The following is a 25,324-nucleotide window of genomic DNA, read 5'->3' on the forward strand; positions in this document are numbered from 1 at the left end:
ATTCAAAAACAAATAAGTCTATGTAAAACAAGGGACCAAGCGGGCGTGGCCTATATTGTCCCCGGGGTCATGATTTGAACAACCTTGGTAGAGAACCACTAGAGCATGCCAAATACTAAATATCAAAGCTCTGTGCCTTATGGTTTAAGACAAGAATTGTTTTTAGAGGTTACCTTAAACAAGTCTATTTAAACCATGTGTTCCCGGGGCGGGGCCATTTTTAACCCCAGGGTGATAATTTGAACAATCTTGGTAAAAGACTACTATACGATACCAAATATCAAAGCCCTAGGCCATGTAGTCTTGTACAAGAAGATTTTCAAAGTTTCCACTATATACATACTGTAAAAGGAGACCACGCCCCCTGACGGCCATGTTTTTTGATGAATCACAATAATTTGAAAAATCTTGACAGAGGGTCACACAAGAACCATATGTGTAAAATTATTTTAAAATCGGGCCAGCAGTTTCACACACGAAGATTTTTAAGTTTCCACTATATACATATAGGGAAAGGTGACCACGCCCCCTTCCGGCCATGGTATTTGACGAATCGGAAAAAATGAACAAACTTGGTAGAGGATCACACAAGGGCCATATTTGTGAAGTTATTATAAAATCGGTCCAGCGGTTTCATACAAGAAGATTATTAAAGTTTCCAATATATATATATATATATATATATATATAGGGAAAAGTGACCACGCCCTCTGGCGGCCATATTTTTGACGAATCGGAATAATTTGAAAACACTTGTAGAGGATCACACAAGGACCATTTGTGTGTCGTTTAAAGACTTTTCTATTTTTAGCTCTGGTGGCCCCTATGTGAAACCAACGTGAACCATTTGAACAACTTTGGAAGAGACCACGGCCAAGTTTCATTCCACTAAATGGTTTCAGAGGAGATATTGTTTAAAGAAAAGTGTGGACGAACGGACGCCGGACGGACGGACGTCGGACGGTGAGCGATCACAAGAGCTCACCCCAGCACTATGTACTCAGGTGAGCTTAAATGGACGGCGGGAATGGACTTTTGTCTTGCAATTTACTTAGTCGTGCCCTTAAAAGTTAGGTTCTTTGGTCAGACAAGTTGTTGAGTACATAGGTGTACTTATATCCGAGTCTTACCCTATATTTTTAAGTTTTGTTTTATACAATCTGGTCTTTTTGTCACTAATGGTAGAGCCTTTCGCAGCAGGGAGTTATTTTTTGCACTCTTGTCTAACTTGCTGAAAATAGGGTAAGTGCGAGGTTTAAGCCTCCAGTTTTCTTTATATAGATTACCAACCGTTCCAAGGCGGTGCCTCTGTTTTCAGCTTGCTTCTTCCATTTCGTTCTGAATGTTATGTACATTGTCTTGTTTGTTGTATTGTGTACCATTTGGGTCGAAAGTCTGATTTGCGTGCGCGCACATTTCAAAATATACATGCATGTATAAAAATATGCGTGTACGCGTAAAAATATACGCCTACCTGTATATTTTATAATGTTCTTGTTGTTGGATTTTTTAAGCAACCAATCTGCTTTATCTCTATTTTTGCGAGCCTATTTTGCGATGCACGGCTGTGCACGTGTTTGCTGTGCTTTGAGCTTCCGGGATATCTACCCTTGCTTTTTAATTTTGTATACCGCAGGATATATTTTATTACAATGGTAAAACAATGTTGTAACGTAAAACGTAGAAGCAGGTGGCGGTTAAATCCGATTCTATCATATTCTCATATTCCACAAATAGATGACTGCTAACGGTAAAATAATGCTAGATATATTACTGTTCTGATACCCTTCCTTATTTTGACCATTTTACCTGATTGAATTAGGAGTAATGTATACGGCGACATTTTCTGCTCATAACATGATTACTTATCTACAAGAAAACGTCAGAACATAAGGAACATACAGGCAGTAACAAAACTGAGTATTGATTTAAAACATTACAATATACTTTTTAAGGATTTGATGGATATTTGACGTTTTAAGATTTGAACATCATCAAACCATAGAAAAAGAGAGTTGTTTTACATGAAAATCGAACATCATATAAATATGTGCATTATTCTAACAACGATTGTCAATTCACTGATGTATGGTTCGAATTCCGTAAAAAGGACGACATTAAGGGGCTACACTTCTGGACATTTCAGCACCTTTAAAAACTCACTATTTTCATAGAACAGTTACATATCTTCGTTTTGATGTATTTCAAACCCCAGTGCTGAAATTTCACATAACTAGGCAAAACATCGTTTTTAGCAATTTTGAAAATTATTTAATCTCCTTTCTTTACAAATGGAATTCTTGTTTTAAGGGGGACAACTGTTTGAGAACATTTTACTTTCGGGACTGAACGGGACAATATAGAGATTGTTTCTTTTGGCGTTCTTTTACGATTCATATTCTCTTTTGTTACGGAATAAGCATGCCTATTTCATAAAAGTCATTATGCACATAAATTTAGATTCGAACATTGTTGCAAATACATAAAAAAATGTACACTGCTTTGCAGGTCTAAGAATATAGCATCGAATCGTTCGGAAGTTTTAACCTTCCTGGAGTCTTTCTGTGGTTCTTTAGTGGACAGATAAACATGTCATCGTTTTATCTATGTAAAACACAACTCTTTCTTTCGCAGTAAATCACTAAACCACAAAAACAAAATATTCTTCTTTTTATATAGAAATTGAAGATGAAATAAAATATATTTATTAGGCTACTATAGAATTGCCATTTTTTTTTTAAAAAAAGCAATTAGAACTAAATCGATAAATGACTGAAACTTGTACAAACGCATACGCAATAAAGTGAATAATTTAAAGAAACATGCCAAGGAGTTTTTTTAGTACTCTTGAGTTTTCCGTAGAAGATGCGAAATCAAATGGCCCAAAATGTTATTGGAAAACTGCAAAAATGCTTATTAAAGACAATATTGATAATTGTAAAGGTATACAAACTCTTATAATAGTAAATAATGGTACCGAGTTATGTTACTCATCAGATTAGGAAAAGGCTAATTGCCTAAACATGTTTTTTTTACTTCAGTCTCCACTATAAACGAATCTAACACGCAACTGCCGAACTTTATTCCTATAACCGATAGTGAAATGCTTAATTTCACTATTCAGTCTACAGAGATACAAGACATCCTTTCAAACTTAATTTTATATAAAGCTGTATGGCCAGACGAAATAAGCCATCGAATACTAAAAGAAAAGCGAAATAGTATTTGTCATCCCCTTTGTATTTTATTTATAATCGATCTCTTCACGAAGGTTTCTACCCAAATAAATGGAAATTAGCTAAAGTCATGCCTCTTTAAAAAAAAAAAAAAAGGTGATAAGAACGTTCCCTCAAACTATAGACCGAAACACATATATAATCACTTGTACTCTTAACAATTTAATGTATCCGTTACAATCCGGATTTCTTCCGAGCCATTCGATAGTCTATCACCAGATCAGTGACCCTTTTGATAAAAAATAATCCACGTGTATTGTATTTTGCGATATATCCAAAGCATTTGACAGGGTTTGGCATTCGGGATTAATACTTAAAGTAAAAGAATATGGTATAAATAACGAACTTCTTCGCTGATTAAGGATTATCTCTCTAACCGTAAACAGTCAGTATTTGTTGGAAATGAAAATTCTAAGCCTTTTCCTAATCTGATGAGTAACATAACTCGGTACCATTATTTACTATTATAAGAGTTTGTATACCTTTACAATTATCAATATTGTCTTTAATAAGCATTTTTGCAGTTTTCCAATAACATTTTGGGCCATTTGATTTCGCATCTTCTACGGAAAACTCAAGAGTACTAAAAAAACTCCTTGGCATGTTTCTTTAAATTATTCACTTTATTGCGTATGCGTTTGTACAAGTTTCAGTCATTTATCGATTTAGCTGAAGTTTATCAGCGGGTGTTCCCGAAGGTTCCGCCCTTGGTCCTCTGTTATTTCTCATATACGATAACGATATTGCTGAAAACATTTTAAGTGTGACAAGGCTGTTTGCCGATGATTTTATCCAACGATATAAATATTATCGAAACCGTTCTCAGTACTGATATCGAAAAAAAATCAATAAGTGGTCGAAACAATGGCTAGTTAACTTTAACCCTAACGGGACAGGAGTGATGTTTTTCTCCTCTAATCAAGAAAATAAACCCTCGATCATGTTTAATAATATTACACTTGATATCGTCACATTTTCATGTGATCTAAAATGGCATGACCATATTAATAATGTAACAATATCAGCGTCAAAAGTCCTTAGTTCAATGCGAGCTTTAAAATTCAAATTAAAACGGTCTACTTTATGTCAGATTTATATATCTTGCATGCGTCCTGTATTAGAATACGCGTCCTCTGTTTGGATGTTTGGATGACGGATGTACCACATATGAAAAACAATCAGTTGAACAACTACAGTACGAGGCTGCTCGAATTGCCACTGGCTTAACTAGAATTGTCTCTATAGAACGTCTTATAAAGGAAATTGGTTCGGTTTCTCTTTCGGATAGACGCAAAATACAAAAGTTCGTCGTTGTATATAAAGCTAGAAATGGCCTTTTATCTAAAAACTTAGCAAATATATTTCCGCCAATAATAGCAGAGATAACCCGTTATCCTTTGAAAAATAATACCAATTATACAACTTTAGCCAGGTGTACTCATTTGTTTAATAAATCTTTTTTACCGTCTTCTACTGAATCATGGAATAATCTAGAGCCGGAAATAAGAAAGTCTCCGTCTTTAAATATTTTTAAATCAAAATTAAAGCAAAAATATAAAGCAACAGAGGTACCAAAACATTTTCTCTATGGTCGAAGGAATTTATCGGTATTACATACTCGTTCGAGAAACAAATGCAGCAATTTAAATGAGGACTTGTTCAGAAATCACCTAAGAGAAGATTCTTACTGTTAGTGTGGTTCGAGCACTAAAAATGCTGAACATTAATTTTGTCCACTGTAAATTATTTAAAGAACAGAGAATTACTCTATTCCGGGACACAAGACCATCTTATCTACTGAATATTAACCTTCTACTATTTGGCTGCGAAAACCTACGATACGATGACAACTTAGTTATTTTTTAAGCTGTACAAATATTTATCAAACTGACAAAACGTTTTAATACAGATTGATTGTTCTTATCTCAATACAACACAATTTAATTTCCCGAGTATTTATAACAACAAACCCTGTAGGGGCTTAATGTAACGTGATAGAACTTGTTGCCCAACCCATTTGCTTTTGTATTGTTGTAATTTTATGTATCTACTTGCATGTATATATAAGCAATGAAATATGGTTAAATCAATTAAAGATATGCACAAGAACCGCGAAAGTGAGTCCAGGAAGGGGTCTCACTGCGGGAAATTTCAAATTTGTAATATCTAACTATAGCCTTAGAACTGCAAAACGATTACATCTTTATGTATAAGCAATAATGTCCGAGTCCTAAAATTGAAAAACAAGAAAAAGTTTCGTTTTTTTACAGTTTGCCATTTGCAATTATATTTAAAAAAAACCAACTAGTGTAAACAAATGTGCATAATGACTTTCATGAAATAGACATGATTATTCCATAAGAAAAAAAATATTATAAACCGTAAAATGAACTTTTCACAAGGTTTGTAAACGCACAACATTTTTACCAACAGTCTTGTTGTCATATATATGTTTTACGTTAGTGTCCCGTATTATTCTGTGTTCCGCCTTAAATAAGATAAACAATTTTCAGAATTGCTGGTAATAGATGTTTAACCTAGTGATTAGTATTTCAGCTTAGGCCATTGTTGTAAATGCAACAAAACGAAGAAATATAACATTTCTTTGAAAATGGTAAGTTTTTTAAAGGCGCTGAACTGTCCAGAGGTGTATTCCCTCCATGAGATTCATTTTTCCCTAAAGTCAAGAATACGGCGAGATACTAATAATTTAGCTTTTAGTAATAATATACATATTTTACATACTGTTCAATTTTCATGTAAAACAACTCTTTCTTTCTACGATTTAGTGATGTTCAAATTCTAAAACTTGAAATATCCTTCTAAATGTTAAAATTTTACACATGAAATGTTTTAGTTCAAAATCAAAATCAGTTATACCAATCTATAAACTTCATTAGAATCACGTCACATCATTTGCTTTTAATCTAAGGAAATTGCCGTCTTTGTGGAAAGTTCATTTTGAGTCTGCTGACAATAACATCCAGCGTCACAACATTTTCGCCATGTTCAATAGCATTGCATTCATTTACATATAAAGCCTTTATGAATGATATTTTTATTCATTGTTTTTAGTAGAAACTTTAGGTTTTATTCGTTAGTATTGTTACATTTTGTGTGTGTCAGTTATTAAGAATCAAAGAGTCTACCAAAGTAAAATATCGCTTTATTCGCATCATCTGAATCGGAAATTGTTTAATTTCCACCAGTAAGAGCTGGGCGCGCCGTTCCACCAAGTCCATGAGCAGCTGCCTTTGTCACATCTCCTAGCCATGTAAAGAAATCATCAAGAGACTTTGAAAGCATCCGAAAAACATATCTTGCAGGAGACTCCATTTCCCAACATGCATGAAAACCTCCAGATCCATCGTGGGTCACAACGTAACAATTTTGCGGGTTATCGTCCGACTTAACATTCACTGTCATATTGTTTGAAAAATTTAAACAGACCTCTACGCTTTTCAATTTCAACTTTTTTGATTCTTTTGTCACCTGTTTAATCGCAAATTGGTAGAGATTCTGGTCCATTTCAGGTAAGTTAGCAAAATATGGCACAATCTCTCTACTTAAATCTTTATGCGACAATGCTTTAGATGATTTAGATGCCTGTAATTAAAAATAACAATCAGTTAGTAATAATAATATAATTTAAAAAGAAACTGCAAACATAATAAATTCCCTTATAGCAATATAGAATTGTTAGAATTACAATATTGTCTGAATTTTTCCTGAAGGCCTAACTATCCAACGTGTTTTTCACACTTACCGGTATTTAAAAAAAATAATTTTCGTTGATTTAACACATTAGAGATATTAAAGCGTCTGAAATTACCACATACAATAAATATATAATACTCGCAACGTTAGCATTGGATTTTCTCTACACGAAGAAAGAAATGTTTATAAAAAACGTTTACCTTTCCTCCCATAGCTGTTCTAGATTTGAGATTAAGTTACTCTCTGAAAGACACAGTTAAACCTATATACCCCCATTTACCACTGTGGCTTATGGAGTACAGTGCAAAACCGTTCGGTGTGGTATTTTCTCATGGTTGTGTATGCGAGTTGATATTTTTCCCCGAATATTTATCTCAGATACCTTGCAGAGCTGTTTTCATATTTGATCAACCTAAACTTATTTTACAAAGAAGATGGAAAGACAGTGTAGCACGGAAAACAATGCTGGTATTTTGCCCCGTTATAACTTTTGCCACAGCTGCACTCCAGTTTTACTTATACCATGTCCGTTCGTTCGTTTTTTGGTTTAACGCTTTTTTCAATAGAAGTTCAGTTAACTAAAGGGGGGAGGCTTACTTTAGCAGTTTTCTGGATTATGTACCAGTACAAACCTATTATCCGTAAGTAACTGCCAACTTCCCCACATGAATCGGAGGTGGAGGACGATTGATTTCAGACACAATGTATGTTATCAAAATGTCTCGGAGAACATACGCCTCGCACGGGGATCAAACTCACGACCCCGTGATCCGTAGATCTGCGTCCCCACTTTTTAGCAAAGCGGGCGGGTCTACCATGATCAGAATTTATGCTAACATATACACGTCAACGGTAACTTGCGCGGTGACCTTGCCCGCGTCATAGTGTAAAGGTTAGGTTAACTAAACTATTTTTGTCTGAGGCAGCTGTTATTGCTGTTAAATAATCTTTGTCTGTTATTTTTCATTCAAGATTTGTGTGTCCCCTAACAGCGTAAGTTAAAAAAGCATTTATAAAAATCGGACCGTTTGACGTTTCAGTACACTACATGCAGTACAGTGGTTAAGCTTCTCCGCTGGTTATACAAAAGGATATATTGACAGGCAAGTGTCACAAAAGAGAAGACGATCGTTTAAATCTCAGTAATTTTGGAACGAATATATTTTGATAATTGGAAAATATGGAAAAAGAATATGTAAGTTAACTTTTTGGTTTATACGTTTCAACAGGTACTTATTTTTCTGCACATTATTTATTTTATATTTTATGTTAACGCTCCGATTACATTTTTGTACTAGTATTTACACAATATAAATAATATTTATATATGTAGCAAGAACTTTTAAATACATATCATGCTACTAAATTTACATCATGTAACGCTTATGAAGATGTATTACCGATTTCGTTGAACATAAAGCTTATTATAAAGAACAGTTATGTGAACTGTTAACAGCTTGTGCAAACTAGATTGAAACTTAATGTTAAAAAAGGGTTGCATTAAGACAAGAAATTCAAAACGAAAATGCAAATCATAGCATTGAAATAAAATATTTAAAACTACCATACTTTAAGATAATTTCACAAAGGAATCGTTTTGAATTAGAAGGATAGTACCGTTTTTAAACAACTTTAAAGCGATTAACATCATTTGCGAAATCTTTGAAAATTAAATGCCTTCTTAGTGGCATAAATACCACAGTCAACCAATTTAGATACATCAATAATATCACCTAGTAATATATGGCGTCACATGTTAAAAGTTGTATAACGTATATACAGTTGTATAAAACTAAAACAGCATGGTTTGTGTCAAATTAAAGAAGTAGCTATCAATCTTACGGAACACTTGCCTTAAATAAGTACAATATTATGTTATCTGTTACAATTGAAATCGTACTTATTTTCAAAACTCACTTTTCGTGAACGTTTGGCGGGGACAGACCGTTTTTTAGCAGTAAATTCAGCCGTAATGTAACGCTATGAAACTTATAATAACATCATAAACATATAACGAACACCATTTTAATCAATCATTCGAACAGTTCTCACAAAGCGGTACATTTACTCCGAGAATTACAGCGATTACATAAATGTTATCTAGAGGAAGTCACTGGTAGTGGAATGGTTTAATTTTTAAACAAGCTTCATTTTATTAGTCTTACAAACTTGCATAAAACTGCAACTTCAAAATCTTGTTGAAAGATGACTAGCGCCATAAATGGTCATGTCCCATTGACCGTTCTAGGTACAATCTCTTTTCTCATATCTAAATATAAATGTTTTATGACTGAAAATGCTTATCAAAACTTGTTAATATAAATTAAATCTTTTTACATTAAGTTATTTCATATTAGATTTGATTATAGCTGTTTTTTGTTTTTTTTTCTTTAGAAATAATTATCTCGTAAGTCTGAACAAAAAGTTTTAAACATTTTTTTTTATCAGAACATACAGTTCGTTGTGACTTGTTCAAAGTACATCTTCAGCAACATATACATCGCCTATTTACAAATACAACACAATCATATAATTAATTGTTATTATGTTATTTAACATTGTTCTGTTCAATACGGAGATATATTTGGACGAGTATCCAGCTGAGAAAACCATATTTGACGAGCCACTAGGCGAGTCCAATATGTTTTTTCCAGCTGGGCACGAGTCCAGATATATCCTGTATTGTACAATACAATGTTAAATAAACTTTTAATTCTATATCTATTTTATTTAGTTTAAATTGAAAATGATTCACTGACTAATGTATTTCTGCCTTTTCTGTATTTTCCCAGCTTTCAAGATGCATAATCAAACTCTATATAGAGCGTCTGCTTCACCCGATTTACATTCGAAACATTTTCACGCATTTTGGGGTTTATCGAATGTTAAACATGGGAATGTTGAACCGTCCAAATACGTAAATAATACAGTTTTTTTGTACGCTCGTGCGTCAAATACGGTTATATATTGTAAGGTCACGTGTTGCAAGTAAACGTTCACGATTGGATATATAAAATAGATATATAATAATAGTTTATATATTTCGGGACAAGTTATATATCAGTAAAACAATTTAGATTGAGCAGTGTAAAACTTATTTCTAACAGCATTCAGAATAGAGTTTATCTATCTCTTAGACAGTGCATTTTTACCGTATGCTTATATATCAAGTACCGTGAGTCAAATCTAAATATTAATCAACGTCATTAAATTTCCATGTAATGCGCGGGAATATCTGAGTTGTTTTTTCATATTGACGTCATTTCTATTTGAATTATCCGTTTTGGGGCCGTAATACATTTACGCTTTGCCACGGAACGTGCAAATATAAAAAGATATTATAACAGCACGTGAGCGCGAGAATCTATCTGTTAACACACGTTTTCTCTCTTGTTAAACACCCCCGAAAAGTGACAATAACAGCAGTTTTATTTTAGAATAAGCAAATCCATATATATTTATTTCTCAATCGATATCCTACGTTAAGAATAGTATTTTTGAGCTTGGTTTGTCGGTATTTCATTTATCAAACTGTAATTAACCTAAACCTACTTTACTTGAATCATTGATTAAGACACGGTTGCATGATTGCTTTGTGCAATACTGGAATAACGCTGTTATTATATTTCTCTACATGTATTGTGTATTGCATGTGCAAAATAGAACAGTTTTTTAGGAGTGTCTCGATATTTTACCTTACAATTTTATTAAAACTCGTTGCAAATTTAGAACTGTGAAACACTCCTTACCAATTGAGAAAGGTCGATAATTCATAAAGCATCTTAAGTATAAGTATAAGAAATTGATTATTTACTTAAGTATTACTTAGGTAAGAAATTTATTTTACTTAAGTATATTTGTTATTCATAAAACAACTTAATAAGTAATTCTTGGCTTTTATTGTGGACGAAAACATTAAAAAAAAACAACATTAATTTCAGACAGATACAACATGCACAATTATGTTTAAAGTGCTTTTATCTGAAAAACAACACTTTAATCGTACTCACGACGCCATTTTGTTTTCTGACTTAAGTCATTACGTATCTTAAGTTTAAGCTGTTTTATGAATTAGACTTAAGTTTTTTTACTTAGACTTAAACTGATATCACCACAAACTTAAGTAAAATCTTCAACTTAAGTCAAAACTTATACTTAAGTTGCTTTATGAATACGGCCCCTGGTGTTTTACAACGCTTTAGATTGCTGTGGTAGTATTTTCAATGGCATAATATTAGGTTATTTAACATTGTTCTGTACAATACGGAGATATATTTGGACGAGTACGAGTTGCTAGGCGAGTCCAATATGGTTTTCCCAGCTGGGTACGAGTCCAAACATATCTCGTATTGTACAGTACAATGTTAAATAACCTTTTTATTCTATATCTATTTTATTTTAGTTAAAATTAAAAATGATTCTCTGAATATTGTATTTCTACCTTTTCTGATTTCAAGACGCATAATCAAACTCTATATATCAGGCCCCAAAGTACAATTAATTTCCCATAGGGTTACATACAAATATATAAATGCAAGGCTTTGACACAATGTTCTGAAGACAAATGCAAATACCTTCTCTTTAGAAATCTATCCGAGAGAAACACAAAAATCACTTTGAAGTGACCTGTTGACCTGCTACTTTTCTCCTCACATCTGTCAAAATGAATAGTGTATTGCATTTTTACAAAGTGAAGCGGTCCAGCCTACTTTTTGTACAAATCCGCAGACAGTCATTTGCAAAAGAAACGATGATTTTCCAGCAGTTTTTTACCTCTTTCTCTTCATTTACATCAGATCTATAAAATTTGGCTACTTTCAGAAGCTCAGGGTATCTATTTACAATCAAATCCATCATGAAATGAGAGACCTCTTTTCTCTCGGATACACTTCCTTTAGTGGGCAGGTAACTGTACCTTGTTACCTATTTAGACCTATTTTTCTCTTCAAACTAAAAATATTTTACCAGTACAATCTCAGATATATAGCAAATTACATCTGAAAGTTACACCTTTGTTGAACTATGCACTAAAATTTGACAGCTTCCAATGTTACACATGGTATCGGTCAAATCTGAGCAAAAACAAATTTCGCATACTTTTCAGATGAAAAAAACGCAAAATTCTATAACTTTTTGGTTTGATGAGATTTTCACCCAAAATAAAAAACAGCTTGTTTCCTTATTATATATCTATCCAACTTAAGAGCCACTTCAAGTTTGATTACAATATCACTGTTCCAATTTTAGGAAAACTATTCATATTACAAAAAGCACGTCGAAACGTGTAGATTACTCATATGAAAAAGTAAAATGTGAACTAAGAAAAATCCTGTAGGGTAACGAAGGGCAGGTAACTGTACCTTGTTACCTACATAGAGCGCCTACTTCACCAGATTTACATTCGGAACATTTTCACGCGTTTCGGGCTTTATCGTATGTTTAACATCGGACGGTTGAACCGTCCAAATACGGAAAAAATACAGGGTTTTTTTGTACGCACGTACGTCCAATACGGTAATATATTGTACGGTCACGTAATTGAAATAAACGTTCACGACTGGATAAATAAAATAAGATATAGAATAATGCGCAGTACTGTCCTTTTAATTTACCTTATTGTTTTTATTGTTTTCTCTAATGTGATATATTCCTATGTCATTAAGCACTACATCTGAAGGACCACAATGGCAATAGGAGTTTATTTTAACTCTTTTTTGTGTGTTATCCTTGACATATAATGTTGAATGACATGGTTATATTAATTCATACATGTTTATCATTTGTTGTATGTATTAATATTTTACTTGGCATGTAATTGCACATTTTTTGTTGAAATAAATCTTTGTATCAGAGACCAGCAATACACTAGAATATTATATTCGATAAACGTACATATTGCTTTATAACATCAGTCTGCAATAATCATTTTATACGTTTCCATACAATAACATGCACAAAATATCCTGACCTATGCGACCTCAATTTTCTATTTTTGACTATATATAATGAATAAAAGGAGGGTGCTACCGAGCTGCATTAGTATATGGCAGAGTTAAATATATTCTTTATATTTATAGACGTACACGTTTGAAGAGTTCAAGCAAGGTGTTGTAAAAGAGAAACACAAAGGCGTTGCACATGACCAGCTTCAGTTTGTCTCTAACTTTATTGACTCAAAACAGTTGGATTTTGTGAAGAAAAACCTCGAATGCATCATACAGGACTCTGATGAGGGAAGAATAAGTATAAAATCAGGAAGTGCAGAGTACAAATTTCTAGCAACTTATGACGTTAATGGTATGCCAAAGGTAAGGGTTTCCAACGACTACATTGTAATTCCTGATGTGACCATGACAAACAGCTGATATGTTTTCAGTCGTTAACAATCTATTATCTCTTGATGTGAGATTTAAGACCAAAACTAGACAACTTTGTAATGCTTTTAAAGTAAAAAAATTAAATCTCAATAACTCGCCTAACTTAACTTGAATATTTTAATACACTAAATTACATTATATTATGAAACGAAACAAATACCTTTTATATGTAGTGGTAAAATTGTTAATAGTTAAGTTTTATCAGGTACTTACATGTAAAAAAACTAAAAGTTTTGCTGAAAGTTATTCAATCATTAACTACGATTGTGTTTATATACATTACGTGTGAGCGGACGCCACAGTAGAACTACTGTTCTTCCGAAAGACTAGTGGATGGCTTCCTAACATGATGAAAGTACAAATGAGATAATTCAGCGAAGAGATGGGAGAAAAGACCGGTGTAACTCAATATTCTGGTCATCAATCAATTTCTTTGAAATATTCTCACAGTTCTTGTAGCACAAATAACGTGATCGTTTCAAGTGACACGTTTTCAGACATGGCAATTCCTATGCGACAATGGCAAACATCTTATTTGTTTAAAGTCTTAACAACATTATACTTCTTGTTCGAGATTTTAAACCAAAACAAGACAAAATTCGTAAATGCTTATAAAGAATCAATTTAAATCCCAGTTCTTGTCCTGCTTAACATGAATATCTAAATAACTTGATTAAATTCTTCCGAATGCCTGTTAGATGGCTTCCTCACACGAGGAAAGTAAAATGAAATCAGTCAGCCTCACTGAAGGCATACAGACCGAATGACGTGTAACCGTATTACTCATTATTCCCGCTACATGAAAGTTTAAAACATTTTAGGTATCAAGCCATGTAAAAGAACAAATGAAAAACGAAACATCAAATCCAGCTTTCGTGCTTATACTTTGCATGAATATTATTATATATTGAGTGCATCTACATTCTTTTTACACGAGCGTACTGGTAATTTCTATTCTTGTTTTCATCTGCACGCAATACTATTTCGTTGTTTCGTCCATCAGTATGTATTTAAAACGTCAAAGTTGGTACGTTCTCGACATGCAACCAAGACATGAAAGTCATCAATCGTCTACTCAACTGAGATAACATAACAATATTTATTTGTACACAATAAGGGTATTTCTGAAAGAATTTTGAGTGTTCACTCATGTGTGCTGATACAAGGATTGATTAATTTAATTAGGCCACATAACCTTCTCAAATTTCTACGAAAATGTAAAAAAGATATTTATTTTGATTCACTTACGAATTTGCATACCACTGGCTTTAGCTACCTTTCAAAGACGACTCTACCAGAAATGTTTCTGAGTTTAGATCTAGTTGATGGTCATCTTTTTGTTCCTTCTAAACCATGTTTAGAAACTGTGAAACTTTTCAGCTTTCACAACCGTTACAATTATTTCTCGTCATCAACCCAATACTTTACACGTCGTGAATACCATTTCTCATTTAACTAGTTTTACCTAGTATAGCCTGTCAGTAAACATTTCATTGAAAGAAAAAAGAACAAAAATATCACCACCGCTCGCTGATTTATATTACACTGTAATGTTTTGTTCCAAATGTTTGAATGCTTGGAGCTAAAAATGTTTTCAAAGTGTTTATATAAGTATATTTTTATTTCAGATGCGACGTTTAATTGGAGATTCCTTTCTGAAGGCTAAATTTGAAGGCTTACATGTAAGCAGTTTAATTGTTCCCCTTCTCAGAGCAAAAACGGGCGACATATAATAGGTCTGCGTCTTTGGGTATGAATGTGCATCCTTCTGTCCGTCCGTTGGACTTTGTGTCCATCCTATAAATCTGCCATCTCTTGGCATATTCTAAACTATAAATTATAAACTGCTTGACACAAATGTTCCCCATGATAAGACAAATTGTCCCATGCAAGACTCAGATGCCTATCTCAAAGATCAAGGTCATACTTGGAGGTAAAATTAAAACAGGTCTTTTTCATGTTAGGTCCATAACTCTGCAATCCATTATGGATTTTGAACTTACTCGGCACAAATGTTCCATACAATAGACGAAGACTCCTATATCGGACCCCAATCCCTATCTCTAAGGTCAAGGTCATACTTAAAAAACGAAAATATTTTTGTCCAGTCAATAACTTTAACTTGTGTGGATGTATATGCGAGCAACTTGGCACGAACAGTTAATATAGCAAATCAATAAGTCGTATGCAAGATAAAGATCTTTGGCTAGAAGGTCAATGTTACACAGGATGATTAATATTTTTTTTTTGTAATTGTATTGTCCCATTTGTATTTTTTTTTTTGCTGGGTTTAACGTCGCACAGACACAGTTATAGGTCATATGACAACTTTCCAGCTTTGATGGTGGAGGAAGATCCCACGTGCCCCTCCGTGATTTATTTCATCACGAGCGGGCACCTGAGTAGAACCACCAACCTCCAGTAAGCCAGCTGAATGGCTTCCTCACATGAAGAATTCAACGTCTCGAGTGAGGCTCGAATCTACATCGGTGAGGGGCAAGTTATTAGAAGTCAGCGATGTCAACCATTCGGCCACAGAGGCTCCTGTAACTTTATGTATATGCTTGGATTTATATTTAAATTACTCGTCAAAATATTCACCATAACAATACACTGTGTTTTGTGTGTCACCCAGACCCCTATTTCAAAGTGATATGGTTAAGTATAATAAACGTGTTTTTATCAATTTTCTCGCTTCTTAAAAGAATTATATTTAAAATAAGATGACTGTTATTAAATAAACGATATATAAAACTATTAACAATAGTAGATATAAAGATATTATTTTTTTCGATTTGCTATTTGCTTCTTGCCTTTTGCTGTTTGGTTTTGCTTTTTCCTTTTTGCGTTAAATTTCCATTGGAAAAAGCAAAATACAAAGACATAAAACGTAAACAGCGGAACAAGAAAAGCAAGTTGCAATATATGCCAAAATATAGACTTATTATGTATTTGCTGATATGCGGTACAGCTCTATGCACTGACCTACACTGGTATTAATTTAACTGGTGTGTAGTTTAGAAATAGTTTGATAAGTACCATGTAAACTTTATGCATTTTATTTTGTTTATTTGTTACCTCCCCTTATTTTTATCAAAACTACAGATATTAACTTTTTAAAGCAATTAAAGTTACAGATTTGCAGACATTTTCCAATATATATATATATATATATATATATATATATATATATATTAAAAGAAAAACAATGCTACAAGCTGAATATATATATATAGCTTTTGTCTTTTAACTGTATACTGCAATCACATCGTTAAATGATTAGTCTGAAATAAATAGTGTTATTTAGAACTACATATATATTTTCAAAATATGTTTTTAACTTCGATTCAAATTTGTTCAACTATATTAAGCTAAAAACATTGAGATTTATTTCGAGGTGAAATAATAAAGGTGTACAGAAAACTTTATTACTTGTAATTTTAAAAAGGCTCTTTTACGTTTGATTTTCTCACTGCAGTTCTCAAGCAGTTTCAGACGTTGGAATGCTATGCATTGAAAAATACTAATATTCCAGTCTAGATGAAATAAAAGACTTTTGAAAGTTATTCAACCGTTAACTACGAATGTTTTCCTTGAAATAAGTCATATATTTATTTAGGAAGAGGTCGTTAAAGAAGTTAATGAAGATACGATGTTAGCTGTACTAAAAAAAATCTGGTCTAAACATAGGCCAGGCAAAAAACCAGCAACATCTGCAGATGAAGGAAGAGAAAACTACTGTAAAGGCTTGCTGTGTATGCAAGCTGGGCTTTATCTAAATACAAGGCAAATCAAACGTAATGTAGAAATTGCATTGTTTGACGGAAATGATGATCTCTACAAAGTGAAGTGCGGAAATGGAAACGATAAAGTGTTGGCAACATTCGACAAAAAGGGCAATCCAAAGGTGATTTTTTTAAATATTTATTTCAAAGAAAATGGAACATACAATTGAAATCAATATTCATTTTTTTTTGCGATTGGAAATAATTAGACGTAATAACCCCTTTCATAATTAGACGTAATAACCCCTTTCATTTCATTTATATCATTGTATAAAAATAGGCGTTTAATCAAATTATTCAGTTTCATTTTTTCATTGTGGCTATCATATTTGACCACATAAGGAAAGCAGAACAAGTTTTCCGCGGTCAGTATAATTCACACTGTAAAATATTTCATTATCATAGAGTTACAAAAACACACAGAGCCAGTTGCCTTCGAAATATCAGTAATTATCTAAAATATTCTATATATCAAAGGAGTTTTCATTGTATCAAAAGGAAAATAATTCAAATTCCTTTTTATCATTCCAGGTTTTGCACTTCGTCGGACAGGAATATTCGCTTGCATCAGAGGTAATTATGTAAAACTAACTAGCGATTTGAACTTTGATGAAACGGCAAAATACTTTACGATCATTACTCTACTTGTGTTTCATCAAAACAAGTAACAGAGTGATTGCTGTTTTCTACGCTAACATCTAAGACTTCAACAGAATGATTGCTTATTTCACCGCTAACATCTTGAACTTCAAGAGAATGACTGCTGTTTTCACTATTAACATGTTAAACTTCATTCTTTTTCAAAATGAATCTTCAAACTTCATCAGGGAGATTAGTTTATTACCTATTGCTTTTTCTCCCCATATATATATATTGTTTTGAGACAAAATTACCTAAAACTGTGAGATATAATTTCTGATGCTAAATACTAGCATGAATGATGGCACACAATGTCCAGATTTGATCCAAAATCTGTCTGGTAGACCAGCTGATGATTTTTCTTTTGAGCAGTGCTAAGCTTATTTGAAAATCAAATTTCTTTATTGAAGAGAAGTTAAGGTGGAGTGCGACCTTTAAATTTTTTTTAAATACATCTATGAAAAATTAACGAAAGAAAATTGAGGATATTTCTGATTTATTCCCGTTTTCCGTTTGGCTCTTAATTAAGCCACATTTGTTCGGTGCGCTGTCAAACTTGGCCACTAACGGCACTTTTTGGGCGTCATTTCTTGGCGTCATTTTCATTGTTTCAGTAAGGTTTTCAGCATATCCCTATTTCAGTTGGAAGCGGACAAGAATGAAATTTATAAATTTTTAAAGATTTAAAATTCCCTTTCCTGTGGTATAGATTTCGTGAATGATCTATGACGTACCTTAATATTATGACGCATTAAAGCGTCAGACTTACACAAAATGTAACGTAGAGTTTAGCTGGAAAGTTGTCCGTTTTTTGAGTATAACATTTTATCGGTTCGAGGAATTTTGTGTAAATTTCAATCATAAATGCGCAAGTATATTTACTTGCGTTTGATTAACAAAAAATTGTATGTCACCGAATTCGTTTTTTCAGTACGACCGATTTTGTTTCCCCACCCCCGAGCTAAAATGCGACGTTATTTGGTGGTATTTTTAAAGTTACGCTAAAGTTTCGGACGATTTCGGAAAACTTGTACTATGGAACAAGTTGTCGACATTTTATCGTAAAAATATACGTTCAATGAAAGCATATACTGAAATATAAAAAATATCACATATGCAGTAAATCGAATTATAATACAAAAATGAAGTAAACGCGATGTTACTTGGTGGTATTTTTAAAGTTACGCTGATAGTTTCGGACGATTTCGGAAAATTTGTACTCTGGAGCTTATTGTCGACATAATTTCGTTAATTTATACGTTTAATGTTAGCATAATATACTGAAATATAAGAAAATAACACATAGGCCTATAATTTCAATTATAATAGAAAAATGAAGTCCCGGCTAGTTTTGAGCTGTGAATTTTCGGGATTTTTTTCAATCATAATTAACTTAGTTAGCATTCGAGTTTAATGTGTGATTATGATTGAATTCTCGTGCGTAAGAATATATCACGAAGGCCGACCTGAGTGATATATTCTTACGCATAAGAACGAAAAACTCGGGTTATTCTACGAGAAGGTCGCTGACTTCAAATCACTTGCCAAATGGAAGTTTTATAACAGAATGGCATAATGTTCAAGGCTAATTTCTGTAGAACAAGCATCATTAAGTTTGTAATATATAAGGCATTAACTTTTAAATACATTAAAACATCAACATACTTTATCAATGAACAGAATGGTCATGTTCCAAAAATTATTTCAAAACTGGACGACGCCAAAACTTTGAAAAAGAACATTTAATTATAGCTTTAACTAATTTTTCTGGTGTCAAAGATCACAGAACACGACTGTATGAATTTTCACTGGAGTTAAAATATTTCAAACCAAAACCAGGAACTATTTTTATCGGAAGGCTAATTATCGTTGGACGTGGGCGGGCCTTTTTGACTGTTCTGTTATAGGATGACGGAAGGATATCTTGACATTTATTTTGATTTTCTGATACTTCTAGAAAGCAAATCAGTTATTTTTGTAGCAAGGTATCGTAAAATGTAAATATAAGAATTGAATGCTATTTTTTGTGCGTTCATATGGTTATGAACCACACTGGAAGGCCAAGTATCGCTTGTGTGATTCATGAATTTGCAGGAAGTCCCAATGTACTTTATACCCGTATAAACGCACAGAAATTATTATTCAATTCTTAAATAAAGTATACATGTGTTCATACGTGTTACAACAAAATATATGCAAGGTAACTTGCAGTAAATACTCTAGAATGCCTATGAACTGATCAGACTGCTGAGGGCAAACTTTGACTTATGCACAATTTAAAAACAGACAAAATGATGAAGCTATTTCAACAGATTCTTATTTCATTCTTCGCCTAAATTTACGGTAAATTCTCTTTTAAATATTGCAGTTAGGAAAATGTAAGCATTATATTGATTTCTAGACCAAGTTATTGTTTGCCATCTGTTGCATGTTTTTGATATCACAATCGTCTTCCTTTCAAAACTTCGAAATGAATCACTACTTTATTGGAACCATCAAGTAAATAATTATACAGAGACAAAAGTCTTGTGACAGGTGTTAAGGCTGAAATATAAAATCTATATCACGAAACAATGATAAAGGAATTGTGCAGACGATATTAGTAATTAAATATTAACTGGTTCTGAGTATTTATTGCACAGATAGATAGATAGATAGATAGATAGATAGATAGATAGATTAGATTATTAGATTAGATTAGATTAGATTAGATTATTAGATAAGATTAGATTATATTAGATTAGATAGATAGATAGATAGATAGATAGAAACAGAGAGAGAGACAGACAGACAGACAGACAGACAGTTTATTCAAACAAAAGGCAATATGCACATATGTATATCCTAGGTTTCTAAATTACTTTCTGGTAATTATAACATGTGTAAAAATGTTTAGTTCTGCTCATCTCGGGGCTAGAGGGCTTGCACTTCCACTACCGTCAATCAAACCGAACCTGCAACATTTTCGTTTAAGTCGTGTTGGGTGACCTGTGGTTTTCCACTTTTTTATTTTAAAGAAATCGAGGTATTACCGTATTTCAAACGTATTAAGGTGTAGGACGTATAATCATTTCGCGCGTTACAGGCCATGAATATACTATCATTTTAGATTCCCTACAGTTTGTTAACTCAGCGCTATGTTATAGTGATTAGTACAGCCAGTCTACCTAACCCTCTGACCTGTGACATTCCGTGCAAAGCATAGTTGTAAAGTCGTATAAATACTATATAGCCTACATATTAACGGTTAATAATGTTACACACTGATAGCCGCACGAGAACTACATGCAGATATAGACTTGTCATGGTGCACTACTGCGGGAAATATAAAGTGGAAGTATTGGACTGGGAAATTCATGGCATGATTAATTTTGATTGATGTATTTTTTCTGCAATAAATTTTGGGAGATGAGTGTAAGGGTATAAGAAGAAGGCGGCTGGAATTGAAATTTGGTTTCTTTATACTGTTTTATTGTTCTTATGGTCAATAGCAGCTGTAGTATATATGCATCTGAAATCATGTATGTATTTAGAATTTTAAGTGTTTTCAGATTTAAATATGTATTTACAATAACAAGTGCGAGTGGAGCAAGAAAAATAAACAACAAAATTTATAAATTTTGATCGAAATTTTGATAAAAGAGCAACAGCAATCTGCCGACACAAACTTTATTAGTCAATGACCAAGACAACAACATACTCATATGCTATGACATTGTCCCTACACCCATACCCACTCCTGATCAGTTTTATATTGCTTCTACGGAGTGCGACGTTAACCCCAACCAAAAACAAATATATATATATTCTACGATAAATCTCACTTGGGAACTTCTTATTTCGATTCTAACACGATGCATGAGTCCATTATAATACATATTCACATCAAATACTAATAATGAAGATAATACAAAAATTTAATGATGCGCTTAATCGAACGCTAATAAAGTTTATTATAATTGAAGTAAAAACCAAAAGTTCGCAACTCAAAACTAGCCGGGACTTCTTTTTTCTATTATTATTCGATTTACTGTATATGTGTTATTTCTTATATTTCAGAATATGCTTTCATTGAACGTATATTTTTACGATAGAATGTCGACAACATGTTTCATAGTACAAGTCTTCCGAAATCGTCCGAAACTTTTGCCTAATTTTAAAAATACCACCAAATAACTTCGCATTTTAGCTCGGGGTGGGGAAACAAAATCGGTCGTACTGAAAAAACGAATTCGGTGACATACAATTTTTAGTTAACCAAACGCAAGTAAATATACTTGCGCATTTATGATTGAAATTTACACAAAATTCCTCGACCCGAAAAAATGTTATACTCGAAAAACGGACAACTTTCCAGCTAAACTCTACGTTACATTTTGTGTAAGTCTGACGCTTTAATGCGTCATAATCTTGAGGTACGTCATAGATCATTCCCGAAATTTATATTACAGGAAAGGGAATTTTAAATATTTTAAAGATATATAAATTTCATTCGTGTCCGCTTCCAACTAAAACAGGGATATGCTGAAAACCTTACAGAAACAATGAAAATGACGCCAAGAAATGACGCCCAAAAAGTGCCGTTAGTGGCCAAGTTTGACAGCGCACCAAACAAATGTGACTTAAATAAGAGCCAAACGGAAAACGGGAATAAATCAGAAATATCCTCAATTTTCTTTCGTTAATTTTTCATAGATGTATTTAAAAAAAATTCTAAAGGTCGCACTCCACCTTAATAAAACTCGATTATGAACATTATGAACTGATTAAGACTCTATAAGCCAAAGCGTTGGTCTTTAATAAAAAACGTCAAACTAAACCTACTACGGTTGTGTGGTTTCAACTATATATTATAAAACTAGATGATTTATACTTTTATACCTAATTTATTTCCACTGTACAGAAGTTTTTTTAGAAATGCAAAATGACCCTTTTTTAGATTTGACCTATCACGTAGTTCGGTACAGACAATTTTATTTTAATCATATGGAAATCAAAAATCAGCAGTAACATTACACGAATATATTCAATGCCGATATATGTCTATCACATATACCAAACCATTACTATATGTTTGGAAGCTTATTATACGCCGCCACTGATAACACGTATAAGTAACTTCTCTAGAAGCTTGCGAGTAATTTTAGTGGGCGGATAGTGCAAGATAAACAGATGCACCATTTCCAGAAGCTTCCATCGACATGTACATCATTCATACACAATAGTCAGACAGTGGAAACACTAGTACATTGCACTCGTGCTTGTTGTCCCATACACTTCTTGCACATCTTAAATACAATGTATCATTATCTACAAATATTCACTTCCAGTCAGGGATTTGCATATTTGTACTAAATGACCGTCTGTTGTATTTCCGTATTGGATACATTTTATTATGTATTCTAACACGACCCAATTTATTTTCCTATTTAACAAAGAAGGCTGAAAAGTGTGTATATTTTACAATAATTTATTTTTCTGACGTCACATTTATTATGTCATATCGTCAAACGGCATAGCGGCGCGCTGGAAATGAAACCAACGGAAAACAGGCAAATATTTGATGGATGTATTCAATGCTGTACATAATAATACTGGATAACATGTTAGAATCGAAATAATATATCTCAAACAGTGTGCTCTTGAATAAAATCATTGTCGTTTAGATGCGTATTATTATATCAGTCGGGCTGCGCCCTCGTGATTTAATTCCTTCGCATCTAATCTCTAACAATGATTTTATTCAATGACTAATCGCTGTCTGGGATATATTATTTCTTAATTAGACTATTTAGACTCTGATTCAAATGATATAGGCCTTTGATCAATAAAAGTATCCAACAGTACGGCATATATTGACTCGCCCAATACGTTTCTTCGAATGCATACTCGTCCAAATATTTTGTATACATAAGGTTATTATTATAGTAGCTTGATCTGGAATGCTGTATCGAGTGGATTTTGCCAGATCAGATGGCGCGGCTCATGTGATCCGACCTGGCAAAATTCTCGAGAGCCGAAAACTAATTCCCAGCTACTGTTATAATTACCGTTTTATTATATACCTACACCTTTAAGTTTGATGTTTCGTTATCAAACGAAATCTTCATTGTTTATCGACGTTAAATTATAACTGAGTGAAGTTTTTGTGTGCGCTATCTATAGAACTGGCAGGTCATGCATATTGAATGAAAGTAGTCCAGCAACATACAATACAAAAGGTACAATACGGATTTTTTTTTTTTTTTTTTTTTTTTTTTTGCCTGTTCGTATTAAAATCAGATTTTGTTGACGACTGACGACTAGGTTTGCCTTAAAAATGTCCATTGCAGGTAATAAAAACTTGATGCAAAGATCGTATTTGTCTGGTAACTGAGTATTAGTAACTCTGAAACAATTTATTTTCAGGTCGACACGTACATTTACGAGTGTAAAGAGATCAATAAAGTATCAATTGGAAAGTTGATGGTCAAAGTATGTGGAAATGAGGGAACCGACGACGACGAAAACAGCGCCTTTGTTAGAAAACTACTACAATCACTTTTAACGCATTTTGAAAATGAAAAAGACAAAGCCTGGAAAGACAACGAAGTGACAATATATGATAAGAAACTGAATTCTCTAATAATGAAAGCTGGCAAAGGCCATAAAGCTACTGTTGTAAGCTTGGATGGACAGGGGGAAATTTTCATTTCATAACCTATTCGTTATATAGTATATTCAAAGAATATACAATTAGTTCATTTTGTACTTCTTTGTAAATAGTATTTAAATGTTTTATAGAGTGTTTCAAACTGTCGTATAACATACACGTATATTTCACTATTTCCTGTTTTAAAGACACAGAACGAAAAGCCAAAACACACAAGTGGTAGGCCTAATTATACATGTTTTACACAAGTAAAATGGGAAGAACAATTATTTTCATTGGTTAGTATATATGTATACTAGTATATATATTAGAGAGAATTTATACGAACTAAATCACCACCACAATATACAATTACGGCAAAGCGCCTAGCAGTACAAACGAACACGCACATGCCACAGCAAGCCCACTAACCCAATAAGATTAGTTTCGATGCTGCTTTATATACGAGCCCGAATTGTACTACACATTCGTACTGGTTCAACATTTGCATATATACACTCAAATCTCTGTTTTCATGTCTCACAAATCAGTAGTGACATTTTAGTCTTTTTAACTCATTGGGACCAGAGAAGCTATATTTTCTCTCTCTGAAAGTAAACTGGATCTCGAGGATACGTTGAATATATATATAGATAATCTGCATTAAGGGATATAACTATATTCAGAACAGTTGACTTTCCCATATACTAGTATATATATATATATTAAAAACTATGTAACAATATGATTATATAAGGACATTATCTTCAAGTAATAATAAAATTATTAGAAATACAGCCAAATATGTACATTATGCTATGCAATTAAGAAAGGAAAAACTTACAGATCTTGCTGCTTCTTAAAAATAAATATATATTTAGAACTAACTTATATTTGTTTTAACTGCTTATTTTGTGATATCTTGGCCATCTTTTTTAT

At 32.9% G+C, this 25,324-nt stretch overlaps 2 protein-coding genes across 2 annotated transcripts; one reads left to right on the plus strand and one right to left on the minus strand.

Moving 5' to 3' along the window:
• Positions 1-5,751: 5,751 nt before the first annotated feature.
• Positions 5,752-7,225, minus strand: LOC128553280 (uncharacterized). The gene is made up of 2 exons (XM_053534411.1): positions 7,154-7,225; positions 5,752-6,842 (listed from the first exon to the last, which is right to left on the minus strand). The coding sequence occupies exons 1-2, from the start codon at positions 7,163-7,165 to the stop codon at positions 6,432-6,434; spliced, it is 423 nt and encodes a 140-aa protein (XP_053390386.1). The 5' UTR covers positions 7,166-7,225; the 3' UTR covers positions 5,752-6,431.
• An 813-nt stretch (positions 7,226-8,038) lies between these two features.
• LOC128553281 (uncharacterized) lies at positions 8,039-25,272 on the plus strand. Its single transcript, XM_053534412.1, has 6 exons — positions 8,039-8,148; positions 13,031-13,261; positions 14,959-15,012; positions 16,950-17,237; positions 17,647-17,688; positions 24,163-25,272. The coding sequence occupies exons 1-6, from the start codon at positions 8,134-8,136 to the stop codon at positions 24,451-24,453; spliced, it is 921 nt and encodes a 306-aa protein (XP_053390387.1). The 5' UTR covers positions 8,039-8,133; the 3' UTR covers positions 24,454-25,272.
• The last annotated feature ends 52 nt before the right edge of the window (positions 25,273-25,324 follow it).

The sequence above is a fragment of the Mercenaria mercenaria genome, unplaced genomic scaffold (genome assembly GCF_021730395.1).
Source record: "Mercenaria mercenaria strain notata unplaced genomic scaffold, MADL_Memer_1 contig_3670, whole genome shotgun sequence".
NCBI lineage: Eukaryota > Metazoa > Mollusca > Bivalvia > Venerida > Veneridae > Mercenaria > Mercenaria mercenaria.